The sequence below is a fragment of the Hipposideros armiger genome, unplaced genomic scaffold (assembly GCF_001890085.2).
Source record: "Hipposideros armiger isolate ML-2016 unplaced genomic scaffold, ASM189008v1 scaffold_75, whole genome shotgun sequence".
NCBI classification, from domain to species: Eukaryota; Metazoa; Chordata; class Mammalia; order Chiroptera; family Hipposideridae; genus Hipposideros; species Hipposideros armiger.
The window spans coordinates 3,922,635-3,947,042 of record NW_017731425.1 but is presented as its reverse complement, the minus strand read 5'-3'; the positions used below and the strand labels follow the sequence as shown (position 1 = coordinate 3,947,042).

Sequence of the window (24,408 nt, the reverse complement as noted above, 5' to 3'; positions counted from 1 at the left end):
ACAACCCACAGAAGGGAGGGGCTGGCAGGAACCGGTGTTAGGAACGGAGAGAGAAGACAAGTGGAACTAGGAAGCACGATGCCAAGGGCCACCTCCCTTCCCTACTCACCCCTGCAGAAATGGGGGCTGGGATCCTGAATCCCGAACCACCCCCCTGAAGGAAACACCTATCACCCCTCCTAGGTCTCAGGGGTATCAGGGTGCCATGTCGTCTGTGGACAGGGCACTTACCCCTCAGCCCTGGGACCAAGTAGGGGTGCACTCCTGAAGCTGACAAAGCCCCACTTCTTTGTTCATTCAATCATCGGGCACCTACTGGTAGCCGAGCCGGTGCCAGGTGCTGGGAATAGCTGTCACATTGTCTTCATTCTGATCTCCACTCATACGTCATAGCCACCTGGTCAGAGGGCCTGCCCCAGACACTCTCTCCTTACACTGGCCAATTTCCCGTGGGACATTAATGCAATTGTCCCTTTTATCTACATGCTGATGGGGGTAATTCCCTCCGCCAACAGGCACGGTGTCTGTTTGGTTCACAACTATGGTTCTAGCATGGTGCAGGGCACACCAAAAGAAGGTGACAGATTCTCCCTGCTCACAGGGTCCTAGGAGAGACCAGAATTGACCCATTTGACAGACTGGCAGGTCGAGGCTCAGCGAGGTCGCATGGCCTTGTCCCAATCACACCAAGCCACCTCCTGGACCCCAAGGCGTGGGGCTCTGGCCGCTGTCCCCCTTCGCTGGTGGAGAACAGATGGTGAAGATTTGAATAGTCAATGACATGGCTAGCAACTGCTGGGAGGGGGGCAAGGCTGTGAGTCAGTTTTTATTTCTAGCATCTGTCGGGAAATCAGCGTCCCTTCTGGTCCTTAGTGGTTGTGAGCACAGGCTCCCAAGTCAGACCCAGGTGTGAATCCAAGCTGGGCAACCTGAAGCAGGTCCCTTTGCCTCTCTGAAACTCAGGTTACTCATTGATTAAAATGAAGCTTGGCGTGATTGGCACTCAGTGACTGCAGCCTGTTACGATTCCTTTGCAATTCAGAGAATCAGGGAGGCCAAGCAAAAGAAAAGCAGCCAGAAGGTGGACGCCAGCCCAGGTCACCCAGGGATCAGCTCCTCTGTGCTTCCCCAGGCTGGCCCCAATGGGGCCTGTACCTTCCTGCCCGGGTGACCTCTGTCAGGCCCAGAGAACAATGTCTGAGAAAAGAAGGAAGCGGAGTCTCCCTGGTCCAGGACATAAATCGTGGCCTGCCCAGATACGGAGAGAACGGACATCCCCCACGCCTCCCACCTGTGGCAGGCTGAGCCCGCCCTTGGGGCCTGGGCACCTTGTCCCGGGATGGGGAGGACACCCCCTGCCCTAACCTGTGGCCCAGGTGCCGCCAAACTATTGGAAGGGAGTTTCTGCCTCCTCCGAAAGGCATGAAGAAAGAGAAGGAAACAGGCATTTGCTCAGGTACTTTGGGCTCAGATACAAGCAACATTAATTGCACATCTACTGTGTGCCATCAGGCCCATCTCTCCCCACCCCCACACCTGCCCCTCCCTGTTCCTGGAACATGCCAGCTCAGTCCTGCACTTGCTGTCTACCTCCTAGAACACCCTTCCTGTAGAGCTTGACAGGGCCGGATCCAGGGGTGTGGGAACCTATTGTTAAATATCCAGGAACTCTGCAAGCTGATTGACAACTGACATTACATTGGAAGCTTGATATTGGCCGAGAAGGGAGTATTTACACCAAGGGAATCAGCAACGCTTCAAGCCTATCTCCCCGCCTCCTCCCGCAGAGGGAGGTTGTTGATCAGTTGCCAGCACACCACTGGCCAGCTCCCTCTCTTCCTTCAGGTCTGGGCTTACTGGGCTTACTGTCACCGCTTCACAGAGGCCTCCCTGGTGGCCCAGTCTAGAAACTCTCGTGTACCACCCCTCCACCCCCAGCCTACTTCACATTCCCTGCTCCTGGCCCTGCTCACTCTGCGACATTCTTCTTTGTTGTCTGTCTGGCTGTCCCCTCCCCTAGAATGTCAACTCCATGAGGGCAGGGGCTTTTGTCTATCCGATTCCCCACTGCATCCCAGCAGGGAATGCAGGCCTGGGTTCGAATCCCAGCATTGGAATTACAGCGTTGCCACGTGGTAAGTGCTTGGTACGCATTTGTTGACTGAATAAATATGCCAGGCGCTCTGAATTCAGACTTTACTACCATGTGTTCAGCATTATTTTGAACCTAATCTCAATCCCTCCCTGAAGTTCGGGGTTTTTCAACCTCGGCACTTTTGACTTTTTGGGCTGGATAAATCTTTGTTGGGGAACAAGGATGTTGATACGGCCCAGAGCATCGTGGGCGTTAAGCAGCATACCCGGCCTCTACCCTTTAGATGCCAGTAGCACCCTCCCTCCTTTGCAGTTGTGACAACCCAAAACTTCTCCAGACACTGTCAAGTGTTCCCGTGGGGTGAGAGTCGTATCACCCCAGAGTAAGGACCATGGCCAGGGCCCTCAGGGATGTGTGTTACTCTCCCCAGTTTGCAGCAGAGGATACTGAGGCTGGGAGAGGTGCCCTGACTTGGCTAAGGGCCCCACATGGGATCAGAGAATGACACCCCTCCAGCTGACTCCAAAGCCTTTGCTCTCACCAATTTGTCCTGCTGCTCGCTGCCCCCAGGGCACTGGGCTCATCAAGCCCTCTAGCAACCCTCTAAGAAGGGCACAGGGATTACACGTATGTTACATGTGAGGTGACCCAGGCTCAGAGAGGTGAACCACATACCCAAGGTCACACAGCACCTAAGTAGCAGAGCTGGGATTCGAACCCAGGCCTGCCTGTCTCCTAGACCCTCCCACTCTCACCTGGAGCAGGGATGCTCACTCTCAAATTCGCTCTCACTCTCTCTGTTCAGCCCAAGCCTGCCAGGTTCCCAGGTTCATTTTCCTCTTACCAGCTCCCAGGTGGTTTATGGTGGGCACAGGCTCCTGGGAAAGTGCTCAAAGGCCGAGATCGGTTCAACAAGAAGCTTGGCTATTACTCACGCATATCAGGGAACTGTTCCTCCTGACAGGGAGAGCCGTCAGGAGGAAGACAAATACCGAAATATCGCAGCACTGCCATCCCACCGCCAGCCACCCGTGCCTGACCATGGCTGGCTGCATCGGGCTGAGGCCAGCCCACCGAGGTCCACAGGGGGTCTGAGGTTGCTGCTGCCGGAGTGGCGGGCTCCAGCCCAACCCTGCCCTGTGACACAGCAAGTCCCCAGGGCCAGGCCCTGTGCTAGCTCGCCTGCTACGCAGCCTGGTGTGGCTCCCCTCCAGCCTGTACCCCTCAATAGCCGAGGACAAGCCACCTAGCCTCTCTGGGATTCGATTCCTCATCTCCGAGATGGAACAAACAGTAACAGCAGTGCCATCATGGACTTTGAACAGTCATAGGACACTACCAATGAAACATCTGACATACAGTAGGTGGCCAATGAAAGCTGGTGCTGTCACAGGGCTTCCTCCATGTTGGGCAGTCTTCTGAGTATCTACTCATGCATGTGTTAACTCACTGAATCCTCCCAGCCCCATGAGGGTAGGAACTATTATTGTAGTTGTTCACTGAAGGGAAAATGGAGGCACAGAGAGGTTAAGTAACCTGCCCAAGGTCACACAGCTAGGAAGTGGAGTTGCTGGGGTTTGCTCCAGAGACTGTGCTCTTAGCCACATCATTACGATCATCCTATTTAGTCCTAGTTAACTAAAAGCACCCTACTTAGTCCTCACAATACTTCTATGAGGTAAGAATTTTTTTTTTCCTTTTTACAATTTTATTAATGAGGAAACCAAGCTGGGGCACAGAAGTGGCTCCAGTCACACAACTCAGAAAAGTCAAAGGGCCAGGCCTGACACCAGACCATTTGTCTGGCCGAATCCGGTACTACTGCAGTTTCCCCAAGGTCGGGAATTGTCTCCTAACAATGTCCACCTCCGGAAGAGGAAGGGGAACAAGTGCTGCTGTCGTCAGGAATGTGTGTCACGGTGCTTTCTGCAAAACGTTTGCAAGCTTCTGGCCTAAGAAGACCCTGGCCCCAGTTTGCACAAGGCTTAGCCAGACAAACTCAGATCCTAGCTCCCAGGGGAGGGGCATCAAAAAGCAGTAAGGGAAGGCCAAGGTCAGCTCTAGTCCAATCCTTATTCTGCAGCTGTGCTGTGTCACCTTGGCTGAGCTGATTGTCTTCTCTGGGCCTTGGATGGTTCCACTAAAAAACGTTATGGAGATGGGGCACACAAATGGGAGTTCTTTCCCATCCTAAAACTTCACCTAAACTTTCACCTCAGTGCTACTTCAGTAGTGAAAACTATACGCATGTGTTTCGGGATGTTCCTCTACAGCAACACGACAGTTTCGACTGCTGTCACGTCTGGACATCTAAGCTGCCAACGCAGGTCTAACCCATATCTTCACATACACACACCCAGGCAGGAAAAACTGGGCCAGCAGACACTGGCCCATGGCAGCCAGTGCAATAAACTCCCAAAGGCTTTCCACAACGACGCTGCCGCAAGCTTTTACTGGAATGCATGAAGTCGGTCTTCTAAGAAGTTCTGAATTTTCACTCCTCTCAAAATGGCCACATAGGCCCTGGCGGAGAGCCGGCCCACAGAACCGCCTCCTTAGAGGGTGCTTGGGGGCTGAAAGCATCCTCTTTCGCAGCTGTCATGTAATGGAGAGCAGGCACTGGGCAGAGGTCTCACCTGAAGTAATGAAGGAGCCAGGGAGAGAGGGACACACCTAGAGGATGGTGGGAAATTCCCTGGGACGAAGGAGGTGAGACTCCTGCTCAGGGAAGGTGAAGGGGTGGGAGCACCAAGCACAAAGAGCTGGAATTTCAAGACCAGTTTCTCTCTTTGTCGAAACCATCAACTACCCCCAAATTCACCCCCAGAAAGAAAGGAAAAATAAAAATGTGGGCAAACCCAGCCCCTCTCCCTATCCTTAGCCTTAATGAGGAGCGTGAAGTGACAGAACCACCATTCCCATCCTGTGCACCACCTAACTTCAAAAATCTTGGGCGCAAAGTAGGGAGGGAAGGGACACCAGATTTTGCAGGCTTAAAAACAGATCAATTTTACTCTAAAGTTTCAAATGAAACATGCTCCTGCTTGGGAAAAGAATTTCATTAGGAGGAAAATATAATATAAAAATACCCATTTAGAAAGAATGTGCTATTAATTCTTAGCACTCTATGCAGAAGAGAAAATTGCATTTTTATCTAAATGGTTTTTCTGCATAAGCCATTTACAATATTCTTTGCCTCTCTATAATCGGCCCTGCTACCATTAGGACTGGGGCGACCGGGCTAAGGGCTGAAATTGCCCTCACACACATTTAATACATAACCTCAGAAAATCGATTCCAACAGGGATCTCAGCAAACAGGCCCAGCATGCCTTTTAAAAAAAAAATAAATAAATATTGTGGAGGGAGGTGGGGGTGGGGGCTTTGGGAGTGGTCCGCTGATGGGGAAGGAAAGGACAAGATGGTTTAAGTTAAAAGCAAATGTTCTGGATCCCTTTAGCCATCTGTGAAATTGCAACCAATTTTGGGGTGCGCAATTGCAACCATTTGACTACCTGCATGTGCGTAGTAGATGTGTGTGCTGGCACCACACACACACACACACACACACACACACACACATGGGTTTCCATCAAACAAGCAAACAAGAAAGAATAAAATTCAGAATATGAAAACAAACTATTTTTAAACACTAAAGCAAACACACCAAGATAGTAATACTGCTATTTTCCCATTAAACTAAGTTTCTCTCAATTTGAAAAGCGAGAGTAATCTAAACAATACTTCCAAACAAACTGCCGGGAGTTGGGGTGTTGCGGCATCTGCAGTTCTTAACGACGGAAAAATCCCCTCCCTAGAGAAGCAAAAAAACACAGGCGGGGATGGGGCCAGACGGCTTCGCCACGTCCTGCCACGTCCTGCCACGTCCCACCAAACGCGTCCTCCCCTATGACAGCGCTCACATGGACGCCCAGTCCTCTCAAACTTCAAAATGCAACACTTTCTCTTTTTTTTCCAAAAAGTTAAAAAAAAAAAAGTCTTCCAGCTCTTTCTCTCTTGGATTCCCAGAATAACTACTTACTTAATACCAAATGTCGAGGAGCTAAATTAATTCATTTAGGAAATGCAGGGGCTATGATGGGCACTGAGAGTGGGGGCCCCTGTGATGTCGCTGCCAGGAGCCAGAACGCCTCAGGCTGCTATCTTCCGGCACTGCACAGTCCTTACATTCTTCCTCTCAAACAAGCAGTCCAGAAATGTCGTAATTATAGCAGATACAGGTAACAGGTGTGCCCCCTCGGTCCCTCCCACCCCTGCCACCACCATCTTCCAGACAAGCTTCTGGAAGATTTAGTGGTCTAGTCTGGGGTATTATAATTACCGGAAATGACTTGGGTGTTAAGGGTTAGATAAAGACCCTCTCCAAATATAAGGCCAGACACCAATGTCCATTAGACTTTAACGGACCCACATAAAAAAAGAAATTGTATCCTCATCTCCCCCCATGCCTGTTTCCTCAGAGCCTCACGTTCATTGCAGGCTGGCTCAGCACCGAAAATACTCTGTCCGGCCCTCACTCTGCAAAGGCAAGGCCTCAGTGGAAAATGTGTGCGAGGAATTAAGCAAATGGGGGTGGGGGTGCTCAGTAAACCATTTGCTCCAAAACTGTTATGGCCAAAACCTGTCTTTAGAAAATAAGAAGAAGAAGGAGAAGGAGAAGGAGGAGAAGAAGGAGAAGGAGGAGAAGGAGAAGGAGAAGGAGAAGGAGAAGGAGAAGGAGAAGAAGAAGAAGAAGAAGAAAAGTGGAATTTTAGCCCATCATCTGGAAGCAGAGAAACAGAAAGACCGTGTGGGGAGCCCAGGAAGGAAAAGGGGAGCATTCAGAGACACTCCCCCACCCCCCACCCCCCCCATCCGCTGAAGCGCCCACACCATCAAAACGACACAAGCTCCACTTTTGAGACTGAGTGTACCGAAAAGGCAAAACAGCTACGGGCTGTTTTGCTTTGTTTTCCGTTACCCCAGCTTTAGAGACGAATGCATACTTCTTCTTCCTTCTTTGGAAGTCAAACCAATGCATTTCTCTAAAAAGTTACACACACATACCCCCAGCACCACCATTTGTCAAGCAGCAGCATGGAAGGTGCTCCAACGTGGTTTAAGATTCCGAACTCTTCTCCATGTCGCGCTTAGCTCCCAGTCAATTAAGAATTAATGCGCAGAAACTTTCCAGGGACCAAGGCACCAGGAGGAAGGAAGCCCATGTTCTCTGGCTCTCTCGAAGGCTCTGGGAGGCTGGATTTGTTAGACCATTGGGCTTTTTTCTCCCTCCTCCCTGACAAGTGATGGTTGAAGGGGCCACTCGCCCTCTCTTCCTGGGGAGGTGGTGGGAACCAAAGCCGGGGGCCTTTATTCCCTGGTGGGCAAGTGGGCCCATTAGTGTGTACATTCACCCTCGTTACACACACACACACTCACTCACACACACACACACACACACACACACACACACACACACTTCCAATCCCAGCAAAATGCTTCACACACACTGAGCACAAAATAAATGCTTATTAACTAAACTGACCCAAAAGAGTGAAATGTACAAGTAAATTAATCATGCCTCTCCCCGAGGCCTAACAGGATTACAAATTCGGCAAAAATTGACCACATGAGATCAATAAGCTTCTACTTAAAATTGAACGGGGCCAAAACTTGGTATGAGCTTCTTCTTGAGGGGGGAAAAAAACATTTATTTTTTTTCATTTCTTATGAAGACTTCTCCAGCCTGTGTGTGTATGTGTGGGTGCATGGGTGGGTGGGTGGGTGGGTGCGTGCATGCTTGCACTTGAGCCGAAGCCGGCAGAAGGCATCCAGAGCTTTATGCCCAGACAATTTAGAAATAGTCACGGCATAAGGATCGTGAAATTGCTCCTGTTTAAAAAAAGCCAAATTTTGGTCCACAGCCTCTCTCCCCTCAAATACTAAACAACCACCAAAAGTTACATTGCCGGGGATAAAAACGGTCAATTTGTTTTGAGCCAATTAGGCCTCACTACAAAAGCATCAAGGGCTGCTGACGGCTGGACCGTGGATTCCCTGAAGGGGAGGAAAGCGGAGACTCCAACTTCTCCAGCTCCTTCCCACACTTGACTTATCTCGAGTCAGGAAAATCTTCCTCTGGCTGAATTCGTCACTTACTTTCGTTCCCTTTTTGCCTACCATTCAGAAAAAAAAAAAGAAAAAATATATATATTGTGTGGGAGGGCACTGCTTGCATTTCAAGGCAGTGGGACCTGCCTACAAGGTCTGTGAACGGCAAGATGACCCCTGAAGAGGCTCAGTGCTGGCAGGGAAGCCTCCTCGGTGGTCACTTTATGAGATCACCAGGGAAAAGGTCATTCCTGTTCCCACCCCCATCATCCCTCTTTGATGGAAAAATCTGGGTGCATCTGTGAAACTCAATGCATCGGCAGCAGGTCTCATGGGCCCCTTTCTTCTTCAGGAGAAGTTAGCCACAGGCACGTTACTAGGGCTCAACCCACCCAGGGCCCATCTGGGTCTCCATCTCCCCCTGCCCCATGTGTCTGCCTCGGCCACTAACTAAACAGAAACGGGCTCTGATTGCTAACAGACCCACAATGCAGTCAGGAGTTCCAAGCTGGGTCCTCCACATCGATTTCCCCCAAAACAGCTGCAGTCATGTGGAAGCCCCAGGCCCAGCAGGGAGAACTCAGCCAAGAACTTTCTGTCCTTTACGATGGCTGACACCAGCCCCCCAAGCAATTCACTCACCCCCAGCCTCACTCAGGAGGTGCTATGTAAAATGACTTCCACATTTATAAATTATTTTGCACTCCAAAACCCCAAGTGTCGGTAAATAACCTTTCGATCCATATAGACGCACTCCTCCCCCCTCTCCTACCGCCCCCACCCTGAGAAAATAATCCACACCTCAACCCCATCCAGTCTTCCTAACTGGGGGTGTTTCTGGCTCATAGAAAAGGAGGCTAAAGTATCCACGTCAGGACGCAGGGCCCTAACATTTTCAAGGACTTCTCAAAGAGCCCACGTGGACAGGGCAGACCCGCTTACTTCTCCGCGAATTCTCAACCAACCCTCGCTTTCTATGCAAGACTCAGCTTTGGGGAGTTCAAAGCCGGCTATGTGTTCTGTAGCCTCCCCCCACCCCCTTCCCATCATAAGATGGTCCCTCAGAAGTATTTTATTCCTGGTGGTCGTTGCCAACCACTGGACAATGCTTGTGTTCCAAGATCCAAGGGCACCTGAAAACACTGCCTCGCGGTAACTGAAAAAGGTCATATCTTTTTGACATTTTACCCCGCCCTGGATGACTGAATGAACAGGGAGCAGGGCTGCGTGTGTGTGTGTGTGCGCGCGCGCATGCAAGTGTGTGCGCATGTGTGTGCAAGTGTATGTGTGGAGGGGTTCGCTCATTAACTAGCACTCATTAACTGTTCACTCATTAACATACCAGGAACTTCCACATATGCCCAAGAACACCACACTAGAACCCTCAACATGGGGCAGACGACTTCCCGGGACACACCACGCAAAGCCAGCTGCGTCAGAAGGGCCCAAGACCATGCAGCTCCAGAGAAATTTTTGACCTGAGCTTTAAGATTAAATGAAATCTTTGTGCCCCAATACTCTTTCAATTATCATCAGCAATAAGAAGAAAACAAAACGAATGTTCAACTCTCCGCATTGAACACATCTCCAGGCCACGTAATTCTCACAAGACAGGCTGCTGGAAGAGGGAGCAGGGAAAGACCGCGGCATGCCTCAGTCAGTTTAGTCCACGTTTCTTCCAAAGGCATAATAGCCATCTATCTCCGAGCAACTGCGGAGGTCGTTTTTTGAGACATGCAGCATAAAAACAAGACCTGGTCCCTCCCCACTCGTGTCTTCAAAGCACTGGACTTTCCAAAGGCCTCCCCAGCCATGAACCCCAAAATTGCTTTTGACACAGGGTCTCCCTGCTGCCGTAAACCATTGCCCAACACACCTCGTTTCACCCAAACCAAACACCAAGTCAGACGGCAACCCAGAAAACCAGAGACAGCTCCGTGGATCGGAATCCCAGGGTCAGGCATGTCTTGAGGAGTGCAAGATCTTCCATAGAGAGTGCGAAGATGGGAAGGAAGACGGACGGACGCTCTGAGTCACACAGCAGATCCTACCAGCTCTAGGGGGAGTGGGGCAAGCTGATGTGGCTGGACTCCTAAGCTTTAAAGATCAGAACCTATAAACCTGCTTTTCCCCAACAATGTGAGTTTGTGTTGGGATGTATATGCAGAGTTTTCCCCCTCTTTTGGACTGTAGGTCTATTCCATGAACAATGTTCCTTCTGGGACATTCAGAAAGAGCCAATTTGTTAGCGTGAATGTGCTCAGACCTCCAAATGGTTAAATTCAATTGCCTTTATGTTTAAAGGGCATTTAGGTCCATACGATGATGTATAAAATTGTAAAAGGATATGCACACGACCATTATAAAGTTCTCTCTCTGCGTCCAGCTTCTCCAGGAAGCGGTGATGATGAAAAACTCCCAGCCAAGGGAGAGAATGAGAATTTGGGATACTATGGCTGCGACGGACCTGCACTCAGTAGGTACCCGTGTTGCCAGTCCGACATGGCCTTGTAGGACCAAAATTTGAAGCTATCAGGAACGGGTTAGAAACAGCCCCTTGGATTTCAAGATGCGGGAAATCTGTGGCAATTTCTCTGCCCCCCCACCCACTCCGTGTCCTTTCTGGGCAAACACCGTGGTGGGAGCAGACCCTCCACTTGCTTCCCAAACCTCAGAGGCCACTGATTAAGATGCAGGCCAGCAAACGAAGCGGGCCTGCGATGATTACACCCTGCGAGAATGATGTCTCTCAGACGTCCCTCCTCACTCAAGTGAATTAAACTTAACTCTGCTTTTTAGTCTCGGTCACAAAATAAGTCTGGAGCTTGAGATCCCTGAAGTGCACACCCACAGGTGTCTTTTCACTCACACCCTAAAGAAACTGATTGCTAGGGGTGAGGCTGTGTGTTTGGATGCATGCTGTCGCATTGTCCAAAGATGGCAGAAAGTGATCAGGGCCACCTCTGGGTTGGGCTGCCCACTGAACAAAATGTGCCGGGGCCCCAGAACCGTCTCTTCCTTTGGGTCCTGAGTGGTACAGAGTTTAGGACCGTCCGCTGAGCTGTTGTGCATCAGAACACAGAGGGTCCCTGAAGACAAGGCTGTGACTAATTCGAAAGCCCAGCGTTGTCTCCGCCACGTTGCTGGTACCAAAAGATTACAATAAAGGAGAGGAATTTCCATAAGTGAGAAGCAGGGTCTGCTTCCCACAGCTGGGAGGGGGAATGGGGAAACAGAGGGGTGGGCACTGATTCAAAGATTCCTCCCTGGCGAAAGAGTGGTGTTAGCTGAACTCAGCCAGGGAGATACCTCCACGTATGCTCTTGCACAAAACCCGCGAGGGGCGACTTGAGCATCTGCTACCGAAATACTCCAGATCAGAGTCACCTACAGCCCTCTATTTTTAGGATTTGCGCTCACTCGGTCCTGTGCAGAATCAGAACCTACCAGCAAAGGCCACTAAGAGCTTCTTTCTCTCCTAGCCTTCAGAAAGTAGATTAAGGGTCCACTGGAGGAGTAGCTGGGTGATTTGATGAAAATACACTTGGCCATACATACATATATGTGTGTACGCTGGAGTGAGGCAGGCGTGGAGGGGGGAAAATGGGACTCTGTCACAGGGCCCTGCTTTCCTCCGTGGACGACAGACATGCTCAGACCCGACACCCACCACTGCCATACTCTTTCAAGCCGGCCCCTCAGACCACATCGTTGTTTGGCTCTAGTGTGTGCGAGAAGGCGAGGAAACTTGAAAAAAAATTTTCCCCCAAATGTCTCTTCTCCATCACGCACTCATGTATATATCAACATCTCAGCCACTAGCCATCAAAACCCACACTCAAATCTGTCCACCCAAGACGTGCCTAAAAATAGACATCGTCCTAAAACAAACATATCGGCTGGGCAACTCAAATCCTGACTTAAGTCAAGATGATGAGGTAAGGCTATTCCAACCCCTCCAGACTGCAGACTAGGGTAGAACAAGTGCGGGGGGGAGGGGGAGACAGTAAGGAGAGGCTATAAGGCACACCCGCTGGTTACAGGGGGACCCCCAATAAACGCAGGTCCCCTCTGGCATGAGAGGGTTTGGTGTTTTTATGTAGCAATGTGCTTGGGAGGCCTGCTTGCCCCTCACACACTCCCGAAACATTTGATCCTATTACATAAAGCCATGTCTTTTAATCTCTAAAATTAACCAGAGGTAAATACCATATTCCTTACTAGGAGTATTTATCTTCTAAATGCTTTCGGCAAAAGAGATCTACTCACTCCCACGGCAAAGAACACTACCGACATTATTGTCACTCAAGTGAAGAGAAAGGTGGTTTTGCTAAATCTTGTCCAGCCTGGAGTGAGTTGAGAAGATCCTGTGAAATTCCAAGGACAGGTATTCAAGTTTGCCCTTCCACAGTGGGAGAATTCCCCTCCTCTAATTTCACCTGGTCCTCCCAGAAAGTTTATTAAAGATGTAGATTTTATATCAGCAGGGAGTATCAAGTAACTTCTTGGAGAGAGTAGCCCTATTTTCAGGACCTATTAAGATTCTTTGTGGAAATTTAAATACCTCTGCCAGGCAAACAAAATCATATCAGGAACCATAGAATTTCATTGCTAGAAAGAGAAATTAGATTAACCAACCCTCACTCCTTTTTCCTAGAAACCTCAATAAAATAGAAGTACATTTCAACAGTCTCTTACTTCCGGTCTGAAGGGGCCTCACAAGACATCTAAATGAACTTATATTAAAGAAAGCTGTCCTTGAGGGAAGCCCTTCAATCTACCCAAATTGTATATATTTATATATAGATAGATAGATAGATAGATAGATAGATAGATAGATAGATGAATAGATAAGTATATATTACATATTAGAAGGCAGTGGCTATATTACATATTAGAAGGCAGTGGCTATTTGAAATCAAAACAGCCAGAAAAATCCAGTGGCAGAAACCATGACAAGTTCAACACCGATAAGCTTCAGCCCTTTAAAACATCCTTGTCCTTTATTAATATTTAGTAGAAATGTGTAATTGCAGATGTGTGCTAGGTTGGGGCTTTATGTCGGGAGGCGGGCAAAGAAGACAGGTTTATTACAGCCATGAAATATTAAACAAGCACCAAGAACAGTAGTAGTATGTCCCGGACTAGCCAGGGAGCAGGCAGGCCCTAAAGTCAGCTGCACAAAGGGGGCTCCTGTTTATGTTACCCCTGATTAACACCTGCGAAGTTTTGGGTTACATCTTCCGGAGGCTGCAAAAGTCACATGAAGGCATGCAACCCTTTCTGGATGATTTCACAGGGAAATGGAAAGGCAAGGCTCCTTGCCTTCCCCCAAACAAGTTTGAGTGAGCCTTAAAATTCTCTCCACTGTGTGGGGAGTAGGGGAAACAACTCAGAAAAACAGCACTAGGATACCCCCTCCTCCCCTAAGCCTGCCCCCATGTCTAAGGAAATTCAGTGTTCAAATCCTGCCTGCCTTGGATTTCTCAGCATCGCTAACTATGTTCCCACTGGAACACTGAGGGAAGCATGAAATTCCAAAAATTTCTCCCGCATCACTGTAAAAATGTCATACTTCCAAAAAGGGCAGGCTTGCATGCAAAGCGAATACAGAGACTTCTCCCATTTCAGGGTATGTGAAAGAGCATTTCTAGGCTGCTCTGAATTTTAAGATAGAAAGCAACCAACAGAATGGAAGTTGGGCAAGAATAAACTTATAACAGAATAAGGTTAGTTCGAGTTTTGAAAATCATAAGGGAGCAAAACATACCTCTTCAGACTTAATATCCTTCATCTACAACCTATCATTATTTCTCCTTCTCTATCTATTTTGAAATTCCTCCATAGCCACACACCTATTACAAAGATAGGTGAACGGTTTTTCAAACTAATTTCAAATTCGTGTAATCCTCATTGATTTAATAGATGTCCGACTAGGCCCAAACTCAGGCTGGATTTTTTTTTTCCTTTGCACGACCTCACCCTTCCCCCAACCCAACTTTGTGCAAACAGAACCTCATGATGAGATGTGGAGTTTTCATTATATAAAAGTTGTTTGGTGGGTTGATTAAGAAGTCAGGGGAAGCATAATTTGCAGAGGTTCATTTTCCTGGTAAAAAAAATTATAATCACATGTCATTCTGGCCTAGACTTTTCTAGAACTGCAACTTGCTAGTCGAGTTCCCTCCCCTCCAAAAGACATCTAAACCCCATAAGACAATCTGGGCACGTCCCAGTGGCTACACGGCTTGTGCAGTTCTGAAGACTTATTCGTTCTCTCCAACCCGAGCACGGATCATTTTGTTAAATACCGACTAGTATTTTGTCATCGGAGCGAAGAATTTCAGAAACGGTGTTAATATTTAATCACATTAGTACTGGTGTGTTTTACAGCATGACAAAATAAAATATCATTACAAAAATGGGCTTTGCCTGAAAGGGGGGGTGGGGATAGGTGAAAGAAAGTGCTCGCTGGGGCTGGAACCTAGAGAAGGTATTATTCAAAACCGCAGAACACCACTGCTTCGTGGCTGATGGGACCATATAGGCATGAGTTTAGGGAAAAGCTAAACGTTTTACTTTTTTTCTTTTCTTTTTTTACTCTATTTCGAAGTGGCACACTTGACTCTGATTTTCAGCCAGCGGACTCAGGGGCCCGTGGAAGGCTCTGTGTACCTATTTATACAACATGTGCAGATGGAACTGTAGGGTGTTATCATAATGAAAAGTTTAATCATCCTTATTTACTACCAGTAAGGGAGCAGCAATGGGATGCAGATACCTTATAAAGCCTTAACTAGCAGCCCCAAGGCTGCAAAAGCTGTGAGTGACCTCAATTCAGGGCTTTATCTAGGAAACTGTCCTTCCCACATCACAGAGTGGAAAACAAAAGAGGTCAAGTGGGTGTCCCTGCTGATGCCTCTAAGGCAGCCAGCCCCACAGCCTGTCCCTGAAGGGAGTCCCTGACCTCCAGTGTGCAGGGGAGGGCTGCAGTGATCCCACAGGGAAAAATCAACCCTAAAGCGCCTAACATCTGTTTCCAAAAAGATATTTTCCCTCCTCTGATTACTATAATGAAACAAACAAAACAAAACATTTCTTTAATGACATTTCTTCATTCACAGCCTGCATCTTTTCATTTATTTTTTTCTGTAAAGGAAGAGAGGTGGATGGACTGGGGAGTGAGTGGTGCGATAACCTCAAAAGCAAAACAAAACAAAACAAAAAAACCTCATTAAAACCACCCAATGCCTCTTCACCTAAGGTCCTTCAAAAGACTCTGCCTGCAAAGTGCTACTGGTTTCTTTATTAATTCTCTAAATCGGGTTTTCTTTTTTAACTTTTCTCACCCCATTTTGGCCAATATGGTCTTAATTACTGGGGGGATGGGAGAAGGGGGAGGAGAAGGGACAGCCAGGCCGCGCCAGGTAGAAGTGACAGGGGCTGGGATTTGTGCTAACCAGCTATCGATTGGTGGCGATCGAGATGTTGTGTACAAGAAAATAAAAGAGAAGGGGGGCCTGAGCAAGCAGGATGCTGTGTCCAACTCCATTTTTAAAAGGAGTGGGAGAAGACGCGGAGGGTCCCAAACTAACCAATTTATGGCCTTGCCTGGGAGAAGCCCGGAGAATGCTGATGCTGGCCCCAGCGTCTGCTGTGCATGCTAAACACCCAGCTTCAAATGAGACAGCGGCGTCCCGGGCTGGGCAGTAGGCGAACAAAGAGAAAAGCAGCGAGGAGGAGGCCGCATTCATGAATTAGAAAACCTAAGCGGGAAAGCTACCCCGGACAGGCGCCCTGAAAGCCCCGAGTTCTAAGCTACCCAACTCCCGGTGGCACTTCCCCTCCCCCCTCCTGCCCCATCCCACTCTCCTAAAACCCTACCCTCACCTTAAACCCAGGGTCAAGGGGTGGCAGGATGTGAGGAGGACTAGGAAAACAAGGCAGAGGAAAAGAATTCTATGGGAGGGTGAGAATCAAGGGATGTGTTTTTTAAAGACAGAGTTAAATCGTTAGCCACTGGCTTCATGGTAATATTCAGCCTGGTAAAACCAAGAGGATTCAACTAAGGTTTAAAAGAAAAAGGTAGGAATGGGAGGAGGGGGGAATGATGTTACCTAATTTTAAGAAGCCATTATCTACCTATGGGAGGGGGGGCGGGGAAGCCCCGTTAGAATAAAATGGGTTGCAGCCCAGTCTTCTTTAGGTTAAAAAACTTATTACTTTAACTGCAATGGCAGTTCATTGACTAACTCCTACCCCACCCACCTTAAAAGCCTCCAGGCCTGGTGGGGAGGGAGTGCTTAGAATGCAAAGGAGAGCTGAGACTGGACGTCTGTCACCAAAGCCAGGGAGATATTGACAAACACAGGTCCTTTGTGCCTTAAGAATATATATCTATATCCCCATACACAAATGATACCCTACCTGGTTGAGTGGTCTGGCCTCTGCCAAGCAGAGCCCACTTCAACCTGGGCTCCCCATCAAATGTCAAGGAGTTGCACCCCTAAAAAGGCTGCCTGCCCTCTTCAAACCCTAGAGGTCCCCAGTTTTTCAATGAAACTCTGATAGTTAAGAAGAGACAAAACAGCTACTCATTAGGAACAAATGTCACATTAGGCATTGCCTCTGAGCGATGCTGCTGACACCAGAGCTGGGAACTTTTTTTTTTTTTTCGAAGATGCTGGCACACTGAAGGGAGCTGGAGCTGAAGGTTGGCTGATTAGGTGGGGAGGCATTAACACAACTTCCCAGGTGTCCTGCCAGTTAGGGTGGCATGTAACTCCTAAAAAGTGGAACCAGCCTGAATGTTGCCGGCGATGAGAGGTCTTAGTGTGAAAGGAAAGTCATCTTGTCCTCTGAGCATCCAGCAACTCAGCTAAAACTTGAGGGGAGGAGACTCTACAATAGTCGCCAAAGGGCTGCCATCTAAGTTCTTAACCACCCTGTGGAGCTAGAATCTACCTGGCAACACCTAAGGAGGGAGAGGGGGTCGGTTCATAGAGCCCTTGGTGTAACCAAAGGGAGAGTATCCAGCTCTGAGCTGGGCATTGAGAAGGCCCTGTGCTCTCCTAACCCTAAAGGACCCTCCCCTTTCGTGGGACCTTCAAGGCAGGGGAGCTAAGGCCTGAAATGGGGGTGGGGCGGGGCTCTGAGAGGCGAGAAGGGAACCGAACAGCGCATATACCTTCTTTGCTGTTGGGGTTCTGGGGTTTGGCCTTCTCCCAGGGCGCCAGCGTCTTGTCGTCGTCTGCGCCGTCCACCAAGGTCTTGTCAGCCGGCATGTACCAGGTGGCGCTGTGCTCTGCCATCAGCGAGTCCAGGTCGATGGTGCTCATGGCGCTTTTGACAGCCTCTGAGCAGCAGCTGCCCAGCTCGCCGTCTCCATTCTGCGCACCTGAGGCCCCCACGGCACACTCACCCTTCTTGCCCCCCTTGAGCCCCAGGGGCTGGTCCTCAGAGATGCTGAACTGCTGCCTCTGCAGCTGGATCTGTGCCTGGAGGATCTCCAGGGGGTGGATCTCATCGGGTGGCGGTGCACCGCTGCTGCTCGTCGGGGTCCGGACCTGCTCCAGGCCAGGCGTGCCAGGATGGCCAGTGCCCCCGCCGCCGCCGTAGCTGTCAGGGGTCGAGGTAGAGGTAGACATGATGCCCAGGCCCAGCGGGGGCGGGGGTGCCTTCGGTCCGTGTTCTCCTGCGCCCACCCCCCTGGGAGGGAGTTTGGGCGAGCCTGTTACCAGGGGGCTCCTACTCGCTTTGGCCAGAGCCGGGGGGTTGTCGGAGCTGGATGACACCTCGTCCTCATTCGCGTAGCTCGTGCTCACCTCGTCTGAGGCGAACTCGCCCACGTGCGGGGAACTACTGTCCGATTTGGCCCCACCGTCCAGGGAAGCCATGAGGTCCGGCTGGTCCCCCAGGAGCAATTCGGCCCCCTTCCCCCACGACGGCGACGTGAGCGCTTTCTCGTGAGGCGTCTGAGCCCCGCGCGCCTCGCTGGTGGAGCTTCCCCCGACGGCTGCGCCCGGCGCCGGCTGCTGCCCTGGGCTCACCCCGGGTGCTCCCCCGCTGTCCGGCGCTGCAGAGTACTTGTCGAAGAAGGTCCCGGGGCTCACGTGACCACTGTCCCTTTTTCTTCGGCCCCGTCCCCGGCCGCCGCCCCCGGGGACCGGCTTGCCGTCGTTCCCCGACGTTGACTCCAGGGTATAGTTGGGGGAGAGGCTGGTGCTGTCCCCCTGGGCGGGCGGGTTGGGCGGCCCAGAGGCTTTGGAGCCGCTGCTACTGGTCCCCGACGGAACTCCGGGCCCTGGGGCCCCAGGAGCAGTCCCTCCGGGGAAGTAATCCGAGCCCGGGTTGCCGGCCACGGTCGCGCCGTCGGTCTCGTTCTGGCTCAGTTTCCTTTTGCCCTCGGGCGGGTTCTTCTTGTTGAAGGTCACGTTGAGGTTGGGGGCACCGAGACTGGCGATCATGTTCTGGCAGGCGGTGGAGAGCGCAGCCAGGCAGCTCTGGCCGAACAGGTTGTCCTTGGAGCTTGGTTTGTTGAAGGAACCCAGCGAAAGCGCGCCCAGCTTACTGGCCGAAGTGCGCTGGCTGGGCTGGAAATCAGGTTGTGGCGGGTATGCGCCTCCGCCACCGCTGCCCGTGCTGCTGCCGCCCCCGCCCGCACTTGGGGGCGAGTTCACGCCCGGGCCGCTGTGCGGCGTGGCCTGTCGGTTCGCGGCGCCGAACGGGAAGCCAGGCTGACCCCCGAGCGCGGGCGCCGTGAAATCCGGCGGCGGGGGCCGGCGCTCGGAGGGAGCGCTCGGCAGTCCCACCCCAGCCCCGGGCGACTGCAGTTGGCCCAGACCGGCCAAGCTACCCCCGAACTGCAGGCCGGGGGAGGGCAGCGCGGGCACGTGGCCCTCTCCGGGCATCCTCAGCGGCTCCTGCAGAGGGCCCCGGAACAGCACCCCCGAGCCACCGGGCGGAGGGGGCGGCGCCAGCCCGGGGTCGTGCGGGCCACAGTCTGCGGGCAGGCCCGAGCCGCCCATCCTACGGGGCAGTAGGTCACCCGGCGGCGGGTGCGGACCTGGGAACCACGCGCTCTCCTGCGCCAAGTGCGGCGCCTGCTGCTCGAAGGTGCCCAGGCGCCCCGCTCCCGCGCCACTGCCTTCGCGCTCAAAGTTCGGCTGGGCCAAGCCTCCCACCGGGCCGCCGTGCACCAGGCCGCCCTGGCCCACGTCCCCGGGGTGGCCTAGCTGGGCCAGGTTGGGTTGGCGCAGCCGCTGCTGCTGATTCCGCGACGCCATCTGCTTAATCATGAGGGCCGCGTTCTGGCGCTGCTGCTGCTGTTGCTGCTGCTGCTGCTGCTGCAGGGACTGGTGGTCCGGGGCCGGATGCTGCAAGGGTGGCCCCGAGGGGAAACTGTCCGGCACCGGCGGCGTGAATTCGCCGGGTAGGCCCGAATAGGCAGAGGGCGAGAGGTGGTTGTCCAGAGCGCCGTTGTGCATGCTGCCGTTCCACGAAGCGCAGCGGTCCACTCCCGCGCTGCCGGGGAAGTCAAAGCGCGGCCTCTTGGCCACATTCATGTAGGGGGGTGCGTCGAAATGCTGCAGCCGCTGGTTGGGCGCCTGCTGCGGAGTGGGGTGCTGCATGTTGAACACGGGCTCGGAATAAGGGTGCATGCTCCGGTTCTCCAGCCGGTGGATGGGGTATTCGAACTGAGCGTGTTGGCTGGGCAGCATGGGGCCCCCGTCCTGCAGGCCGCCGCTGGGCGTGCCCGCCTCGCCCTGCTGGGGCCGCGGGAGCGCAGGCGGGCACGAATTTTGTCGGACCAGAAGCCCGGGCGGCGGTGGCTGCTGCTGGGGCTGCGGCTGCTGGGGCTGCGGCGGCGGCTGCGGGGGCTGCTGCTGAGGGGGCGGTGGGGCCTGCTGGGGTGGCTGCATTAACGGGTGCCGGGAGCCTACCCCAGGCTCCAAGCCCACGGGCATCTTGCGGGCCCCTCCGAACCTTTCGAAGAACACACCGTGCGGCTGCTGCTGTTGCTGCTGCTGCTGCTGCTGTTGCTGTTGCTGCTGCTGTTGCTGCTGCTGCTGCTGCTGGGCGTGCATTTTAGACAAGCCCACCATGCCCGCAGCTCTGGGCATGGCTGAGGCACCCGGAAAAGAGCCGCCGGGAACCTGGCGACCTGCCGCATAATGAGGCAGCTGCCCCTCAGAATCGGAGGGCGAAAACATGTCGAAATGTCCCGAGGGCGCCTCACCCGGGTAATTGTATTCCAGCGAGTCGACGGCTCCTTGGTTCGCCACCCTCCGGGGCTCCAGACTGTGGGAATCAGAGCCGCTGGAGGCGGGCAGGCCGTGGAAGGAGGCGGCTCGGTTAGGGCTCTGGTCCAGCGGCAAGCATGGGGCAGGCACGGCGTGGCTAGAAGCGCCCGAACTGTGGAAGTCCGGGAGGTTCCCGGGTCGCTGCGGGCCGAAGCTCTCCGGCCCCTGGCTCTCCGCCATGTGATCATAACCCTCGGCGAAGGGCGGCTGACTGCCCAGGCCGCCGCCAGCGCCGCCGTACCCGAGCAGGCGACCCCCATGCAGGCACGAGGCCCCTGGGTCTGGGCCCCCGAAGTTGCCCCCGAAGTGGGGGTGATGCTGGTGGGGGTGGTGGCCTCCCGGGTGGCCGTGGTGCGGCTGCTGGCCTCCAAAGAATCCGTGCACCGGCTGCGCCTGCAGCCCCCCCGCGTGCAACTCCGAGTGGCCGCGCGCGTGGAAGCCGTAAGGCTCCATGTTCATGCCTAAGATCGGGGGCTCGCCCAGCGCGCTCATGGCAGGGTCCACGGAGCCAGGGGGTCCCCCCGCGTGGAAAGCAGGGGTCTTAAAGTGGGTGTTCATGCTTAGTCCGGCCTCGTTAAAGTTCCTCTCGCCTTGGCCAGCGTTCCTGCTGTTGATCTGGGGCTCGAATTGGTCCAGCCCAAACATACTTGGCGGGGGGCGAGAAGATCAATAGGGCATGACAGCCTGTTCTCCGCGGCGCGCCTCCGGCCAGCTACTCGTTCCGGCCCTGGGTCCCGCGCTCCGCGACGGTCAGCACCGCGAGGGCGCAGCGCGCACTGCCACCTCGCCTGGCCTTTGGAAGCTGGGGGCTATCAGCTCCTCTTCCCAAGCTCTGGCTCTGCCCCACGCGGGCCTCTCACATCTTGCGGCGCCGCGGGGCCTCCTGGAGCCGTGTTGGGGGGCCCATGCCCCGGGCGGTTGGCACAGCCGCGGATGGGTATGAAGGGAGGGGACGGAGCTGCAGGCGAGTGGAGACAAAAAGTTAAGTGGGGGGAAGGAGGCGGGAAGCAGGGAGGGAGAGCAGAGCAATCACCTTCTTAAGTCCGATCGGGTTGGGTGGGGAGCCCCAGGACGCCGCCCGAAGCTTCCCTGAGTCCGTGGTGTAGCTGCTAAGGGGCTGGGCAGGGAGACCCTTCAAAGCCGTGGCTGGCGCCGGGGCATGGACAGAGCGGTCCCTCCCCCCTCCCCCCTGAGTCCCCGCGCTCCGCAGCCCGAATCTCTGCCAAACGCGATCCGCTCGCACAGTCCCCGCCGGCCCGGAGCAAGCGGCTATGGCTTCTTCAGCGGGTCGGAGGACTGGAGGCTCCTCTCGGCATCACCGGTGCTGGCTCTCGAGCCGAGGGCGCAGCGAGGCTGGGGAGGTGGCAGATGCCGGGGGTTGGAGCCGAGGGCTGGAGGAAGGCAAGGCTCCCCTGCTCCGTGGCCGGTGCGCTGCACCCCAGCGCGCCGCACCCCCACGAGCCGCTTCTCGGCCACGTCCGCCGCCTGCCGCTTCTGTCCTCCGCTGTTCAGCCTCTGAGTTCGCTGGGGTCTCGGCGCCCGAGTCCAGGCGCAGACAGGCAGCGAGACGAGCGGTTGGGTCGCTCCAAGGCTCGGGTTCCCTGCCTCCGCGCAGAGGTGCTTTGCGAGTCCCCCTTGGACCCGGGGAGGGGGGCGTACGCGGGTTGGGGGGCCACACTGGCGAGCAGGCTAAGGCGTTCCGGCTGAGCACTCGGAGCCCGGAATGGGGGGGCGGGGGCAGCTCTGGGGGGTCCGCGCACCCCTCTCCTGGCTGGCGGGGGGGCTCTGCGTGGGGCGTTCCGAGGGTCTCAGCTCCCCTCTCTGTGTCTGCTTCTCGCCCAGCGCCGGGAGAAGCAGCAACAAGTTTTGCATTTCAGCAATCAATTTCAGCCATTACATTTGCACCAATCAGCGCAGCCCGAGCTCCGGGTCCGGGGCGGGGCTCGCTCTTAAGGTGGTCCTGGGTGCTGGCTGCTGAGGCCCCCGCCACGAACCCGCACTTCGCCACGTCCGGGGTCCTCCGTGCGGGTCTCGCCTCCGAGTCCGGCGACAGTGCGCTGGGGGGGAGCGCTCTGGCCTCCCGACGCATAGGGCTGGAGAGGGCGCAAGAAGAGAATGGCGGGAGCCTGGCTTTGTTCACCCCCCTTCCCACTCAGTTACCAACTCCCCACCCCCAACTGAAGCGAGACCTGCGGGTTGGGCAGGGGGCGGGGAGGTGGGCGGTAAGCGGTGCGGGGCGCTCAGACAATGGGGTCGCCAGGCAAAGCTCCTGGACTTGCCACGGAAAGTCGCTAAGTGTCGACCGCGCGTCAGCCCTAGGGCGAGCCCTCGTCTTTCCACCGCTGTCTGCTTACGAGTGGAGCCCAAGTTAGCCGGTCTTCGGATTTTCCTGGAGGTGAAAGCAGGCGGGGAACCCCAAAGTTAGGGTTCTCCTCGAGAGACCGGGAGCTTGCTCGCGCCTCCTTCACTAGGGCGCGCACAATTGTTCCCTAACCGCACTGCCTGGGGTTCCCAGTTTCTCAGTCGCCGGCTTCCGCCCGGAGGAGCCATAACCACTCCGTCACTTTCCGGGGGCACATCGGCCGAACCGAGCGCCAGAGCGGCAGAGCAGCTCGGAGCCCAGGGAAGACCCGCGCGCAGAGGACGCACCGGGAGGCATCAGCACCCTACACCGTCCCGGCGCCCGGGCCAAGGCCCAGGCCCTCTCTGAGTGCGAGGTTGGCCTCCTTAAGAGATCAATTAAACTGAAGAGGCCAAGGAACGGAATTGGGTTGTGATACTAAAATCAATAGGAGTAATTTAATATCTGCCCCACTGTTTATGAAATATTTATTCCAATAATCTTAGTTAAAATGTTTAGATCTTCCTGATCCCCACTGAGGCTGCGATCTATCTTGCAATTAGAAGTTGGGAGTTAGAGGTGATTGGCGTGTTAGAGGAGGTGTTTATTCTGTGTGCCTGTTTATGTGTCCTTTCCTCCTAAAGTGTGTGTAGGGGAAGGTAGGGGGAGAGGGCCTTTCATTTTCCTTGCCATAAAATAGCGAGAGGCTATTTTGCTAGCTGACCAACATTCTTAGGAGAAAGGGAGGGGGGGGAACTTTCTTTGAAGTGCCCCTGATATCGCTATTAAATCTAAATAAAATTAAGCATGGTGTATAAAAATGCCTTTTCCCCCACAAAAGAAAGTGTTTATCGCCCAAGTCTGTCTAGCGTTTGCTAAATTACGCATGAAATCTGAAATGAAATAAACGTTATAATAAAACCAACCCTTGAGCCCTTTTTATTTAAAAACCTCAGATTAAGCACTCCACCAACGCGGGAGGGAGTTAAAAAGTTACCACGTAGGGCAGGCGGATTCATTGCTCCCCAGAGTTGCTGCTGGGAAGACAGATGCTGGCTTTTCCTAAATGCTGGGGGAAAGGGCTCAACTTAGGGTGAGAGGACACTGGCAACAGGGTCTCAAGGGACACCTAAAGAAAATGACCCCCCCACACACACACCCCAAAAAAGAATAAAAACAAACAATAAAACCCTGCAATTTTAAAACTGAGAGAGCTGAATGAGACAAGCTTAGATCCGAGGCTCTTCGTGGGACCTCCCTGTTGTGGATGTCGACAGATATTTTTTTTCTTTTTGAAATTAAAAATGAAAATTACCCCTACCAAAAATGGGGTCTATAAATAAGCATCGGGAAGAAGTATTTGTACAGGGCGGTGGAGTTTTAAAAGGATTTTTCTGCAGGATCAGGTTGTTGGTCTGTGATTAAATATTGATTTTGTGTAATTAGTTTTCATGTGAACTATCCTCTTGCTGATAGCTTAGAGGTTTCAGAACTAGAAAAGAAATGGAATTGGACATGGAAATTATTACTTAGCAAAGTGACAGGGAAGTGAGAGCTGGA

At 53.2% G+C, this 24,408-nt stretch overlaps 1 protein-coding gene across 1 annotated transcript in view; it reads right to left on the bottom strand.

The window, feature by feature from the left end:
- MN1 (MN1 proto-oncogene, transcriptional regulator) overlaps positions 1-22,885 on the bottom strand; it is a 45,774-nt gene extending 22,889 nt beyond the window's left edge. Inside the window, exon 1 of the mRNA XM_019643238.1 lies at positions 17,393-22,885. Coding sequence (XP_019498783.1) covers positions 17,393-21,152 — 3,760 coding nt within the window. The 5' untranslated portion in view covers positions 21,153-22,885. The remainder of the gene's footprint in view (positions 1-17,392) is intronic.
- Positions 22,886-24,408: the final 1,523 nt, after the last annotated feature.